The sequence below is a fragment of the Astatotilapia calliptera genome, chromosome 16 (genome assembly GCF_900246225.1).
Source record: "Astatotilapia calliptera chromosome 16, fAstCal1.2, whole genome shotgun sequence".
Classification (NCBI taxonomy): Eukaryota; Metazoa; Chordata; class Actinopteri; order Cichliformes; family Cichlidae; genus Astatotilapia; species Astatotilapia calliptera.
In genome coordinates, this window is record NC_039317.1 from 2,197,144 (window position 1) to 2,202,427 (window position 5,284).

The 5,284-nt window shown below is 38.5% G+C and overlaps 1 protein-coding gene across 1 annotated transcript; it reads left to right on the forward strand.

The window, feature by feature from the left end:
* Positions 1–915: 915 nt before the first annotated feature.
* LOC113008475 (trace amine-associated receptor 13c-like) lies at positions 916–2,025 on the forward strand. The gene is made up of 2 exons (XM_026145907.1): positions 916–1,079; positions 1,197–2,025. Exons 1-2 carry the CDS (start codon positions 916–918, stop codon positions 2,023–2,025), a joined length of 993 nt encoding a protein of 330 aa, XP_026001692.1.
* Positions 2,026–5,284: the final 3,259 nt, after the last annotated feature.

Below are 5,284 nucleotides of genomic sequence, written 5' to 3' on the forward strand. Positions count from 1 at the left end.
AGATGTCTATTCATATTAATGTACAGAATTCACCTGCTTGCTGCTACTACTGCACATTCACCCAGTGTATATACTATATGTATATATATATATATATATATATATATATATATATATATATATATATATATATATATATATATATATATATATATATATATATATATATTTTTGCACATGTCGAGGAGCGTGTCAGGCTACATTTCACTGTGTGTTATACTTGTATAACTATGCATGTGACAAATAAAGAACCTTGAACCTTGAACCTCTTAAAACCCTCCAATGTGGCTGAATTACAACAATTCTGCAAAGATGGGTGGGCCAAAATTCCTCCAACACGCTTGATTGGAATTTGATTTTTTGCCCCCTAATAATAAAGCCCTTCATTATGAAACTTCATTTTGTTTTCTTGTGTAATCTTTGTCTTATATTTTAATTTGTTTGATGATCTGAAACATTTGGGTGTGACAAATATACCAAAAAAAAAAAGGAATTCAGGAAGGAGGCAAACAATTTTTTAACACCTTTGTCCATTACAGATACTAAAATTGGTCTGTGAACCCTTATGGAGCAAATGTACATAGGGCTCAATATGAGATGAGATGAGATAGCCTTTATTTGTCAGTTGCAGGTCTTTTTCCCACAACCAAGATGACAGACCTTGCCGACCGTACATACAATACACAAACATCACACTGGGGAGACAGGTCAGGCCAGGTAGCGAGGAAAAAAAACATGGAAATGTGTAACACAGAAGGATAATACAGGAATGCACAGATATCAACACACCATAGCACAATAAACACAGACAGCAACATGGGAAATATGTGGAAGGAGGGACCTTTTTTAATGAAGAGAACATGGGAGGAGTAAAAGAACAAGATAAACCTAATCAGCTCACCTCCTGTGATGATGATGGAGGGAGTTGAATTCTGCTTTCCACATCTGCTCAACTCCTCTTGCAGAAAGGCTCTGCATCCTGTCTCAGTTTCCACGCTCATTTACATGATAATATCTTCTATCTCTGTGCTCACTGCAACTCTTAACCTGCTGGTCATCATCTCCATCTCCCACTTCAAGTAGCCACATATTTTGTAAAGTTAAAAGATTAATAGCTTATTTTAAGGAAAAACTTAAAAAAAAAAAATAACAACTATGAATTTATGCTGCAAGTAACAAGTTCTTTTTTTCTCTAGGCAGCTCCATAATCCCACCAACTTCCTCCTCCTCTCTCTGGCTGTCTCCGATTTCTTTGTGGGTCTCTATTTACTCTTTTACATAATGTTTATAGACGGCTGCTGGTATTTTGGTGACTTCATGTGTATTCTGTATTATGTTATTGGCACAATTAACACCTCTTCCTCAATAGGAACCATGGTACTGATATCAGTTGACCGTTATGTGGCCATTTGTGATCCTCTGCATTATCCCACCAAAGTCACTGCAAAAAGAGTTCAGATCTGTGTTTCACTGTGTTGGAGCTTTTCTGCCCTTGCTGGTAGTTTCCTCTTAAAGGACAACTTGAAACAGCAAAGCAGGTTTAATTCTTGTGTGGGAGAGTGTGTTGTCCATATTAACTTTATTGAATATGTTGCAGATCTTGCTTTGAACTTCCTACTTCCTATTACTGTCATTATAGTTCTGTATTTGAGAATATTTGTAGTGGTTGTGTCTCAGGTTCGGGCCATGCGGACTCATACTGCAGGTGTCACATACCAGTGTTCAAGGAAGGGAAATCCAAAGAAATCAGAGATGAAAGCAGCCAGGACTCTTGGTATTGTTGTAATTGCATTCTTGTCATGCGCCTTACCATTTTATTGTGTCACACTCACAGGCCAGAATGCCTTCCTCAACGGATCATCTTCTGCATTTGTTTTATGTCTTTTCTATTTTAATTCGTGCCTCAACCCTATCGTCTATGCCTTATTCTACCCCTGGTTTAGAAAATCTATTAAGCTTATTGTTACATTTCAAATACTGAAGTCTGGCTCCAGGAATGCCAACATAGTCAAAGTGACAGAATAGTGACTAAAACGAGGTCTCTACTGTTTTAGCAGCAGTTTACGAGTAAGTCAGCCCAAACAAGCAGTGTTATATTTTCAGATTGCAACATTGCTCACATATCCGTGTCGTAACTAAACCAAGAAACAAAATAAAGTAAAAATGTGTTTGCCCATAAATGCCTCTTTACTATTGCCCTCATCACTACCCTGAAATCAACCCCTTGTGCTTTGAATCAGGGAACAGTAGATAATGTGTTCAAACAGAAATTCTTAATTATTACAGCCTTCACTGTTTCCTTGAATTCACTTTACATTACTTTTTTTAAATTCTTTTTTTCTGTAAAACCAAACCAAAGAAATACTGAACAAATTTCATTCATTGAGTTTAATGTTCATAACTGTGTGAGTTAGGCCTAACTTTCTGCAGATCCAAAGCAATAGGCATCATTTTGAATCACTGTAGTATTGTAGTACTTGTAGTGAAAATTAGCAGTCAGGTAATATATAAAGTAAGGCTCTTTCAAATGTTTTTAATATTATAAAAACATCTATTTTAATGCAAACTATGATGTATGAACAGAGGAAACAGAAGTTCAAAGTGGGTTATTTCTGAATTTGTGACACCATCACAAGACCAAAATACAAAGAATAACCAAAACAAAAGAGGTCTGGATTAGGCAGTCTGGAAATATCCTTTAGGCTGCTGGGTGGGGGATTCCCATCACCCACTAAGCATATTTCATACACTATCTGTGTTTCTATACACTACCTTGTCAGGTGATGTGAGGTAGAGAGAAGCAGAAGTCTTGTCATCACAATTGCAAGTGAGTAAACTTTCAGTTGTGAAGTTGTGAAACCATCTAGCTTTATGGTCAGAGTGCTAAAACAAAGCTTTTCCTATTTTCAAATAATTAAGAATTAAAGTATTATTCCATAGCCAAGGTAAATGAAAATATTAGTTTGAACAATATGTTAAAAATTAGTTTCAGTAGTAAAAATGTTTTCTGTGCTTATACATGATCCAGTTTCAACTTCGGTAGATTAGTGGGTGACTGCAGAAATGCGAGAAGATAAGAACTCAGCTACAAAACCATCATTATACGTGACTAGGGATGGGTATTGATAAGATTTTCAAGATTCTGATTCCATTTTCGATTCTGTTTAACGATTCCATTCTTTATCGATTCTTTTTAAGAAAGGAGAACACTAAGGTCGATTAGCTTAGAACTTTTGAAGGCAAACCATTTCTCACTCACTATCGATAACTCCACAGTTTTCCCTTCTCCTCAGGTAAAGAGCCTTGGTGTCATCCTAGACAGTTCACTTTCCTATAAATCTCACATCAATAACCTCACCCGTTCTGCCTACTTCCATCTACGTAACATTAACAGATTGCTTCCTTCTCTTTCCACCCAGTCTACGTCCATTCTTGTACATAGTCTTGTTACCTCCCGTATTGACTACTGCAATTCTCTTCTGCATGGTCTCCCCCAAAAATCCCTCCATAAGCTTCAACTGGTTCAGAACTCTGCTGCTCGCATTATCACCAGAACCCATGTTCTTCAGGAACTTCACTGGCTCCCTGTGAAATTCCGGATAATTTTCAAACTTTCTCTGCTCACCTTCAAGGCCATTCATAACCTCGCTCCTTCTTACCTTTCTGACCTGTTAACCACCACTTGTTCTGCCCGTTCACTTCGTTCCTCTTCTTCTGTCCAGCTTACTGTACCCTCCTTCCGCCTCACCACCATGGGAAGCAGAGCTTTCAGCTGCTCTGCTCCCAGGCTGTGGAATTCCCTGCCCCCTGAAATAAGAAATATTGGTTCTCTCCCCCAGTTTAAATCCCAACTCAAAACTCATCTGTTCAAATCTGCATATTCACTGTGAATCCACTGTTTGTTCATTTTATCTTGTGCTTTTATTTTATTGTTCTTATTCTGCCATTGTTTTACTAAGTGTTTTATCCTATTGTAAAGTGTCCTTGGGTGACATGAAAGGCGCTCATAAATAAAATTTATTATTATTATTATTATTATTATTATTATTATTATTATTATTATTATTATTAATAATAATAACTTTGTTTTATATCTTCTCTTTGAACAAGATAGAAATTTAGGAGTAACATGGCCTTACAAACCCAACACTGAGATCTTAAGTGATCCACAGCCTACGGCTCTTCAATGGGGTGTCACAGGGTCCCCGGGGAAAAAAATTGTAAATGTAAAATAAATATTCTTCTGTAGCAATAACAAAGTATAACATAAATTATTCTGTAGCAATTACACAAGAATATCCAGTAATGTCCCTGCCTACAATTAAACACATTCACTTACCGAAAATCATCTGCTGTGGCAAATGGGTGCAAGCCTTTGACCACAAAGTTAGTCACTGCTCGGTGACATTCGTTTATCCTGGTCTGAAAGGAGACGCTACCGCTAGACTGCAGCGAGAACTGCCAGCATCTGAACCAGACTCTTCCTTGGTTTTCTTGGTGTTTAGGGTGAGGTTATTGTAGTTACACCATTCTGACAGTTGCTGGACCTCATCCCTGTAGGCGGTGTCATCATTGTTGGTGATGAGCCCCATCAGAGTGGTGTCGTCTGCAAACTTGATGATCATGTTGCAGGGGTGCGTAGGGGTGCAGTCACTGGTGTAGATAGTGTATAATAGTGGACTCAGCACACATCCCTGTGGTAAGCCAGTACTGAGTGACAGGGTGGATGATCGCTGGTTGCCAACCTTGACTGATTGTGAACGGTCTGTGAGGAAGTTTTTGATCCATGCACATGTGGAGGGGGGGAAGTCCAAGTTTACCAGCTTGTCTATAAGAATGTCTGGGATGATAGTATTGAAGGCCGAGCTGAAATCAACAAAGAGCATCCTTACTGATTGTTGGGAAGCATTTAAGTAACAAAGTGTTGCAGGTTACCTTTGTGGTGGCCATCTTGTTTTCCCAGTAAAGAGGAAGCCTGCCTCAATTGCAGCTCTTTTATAGGCCAGTCTGTATTAAGAAGGTGTGTCTTTAGAGTATTTAAAGGGAGTAGGAAATGGATGAGGGGCCATTTTGAAAAGTTGCTGTCTGCATGTGTATGATGTTGGCAAGAGATAATAAAACAATTACTTTAATTAAGATAGAGTGAAGTCTGATGTTTCCCTCACCGCCCCTCACTGTGTAACACTGATGTCCCAGGATTCTCCAGGTGATGAAGAGCGGAGTGGACAGCAGTGGAAATTGCATCCTCTGTGGACCTATTTGCCTTGTAGGCAAACTGGTGGGG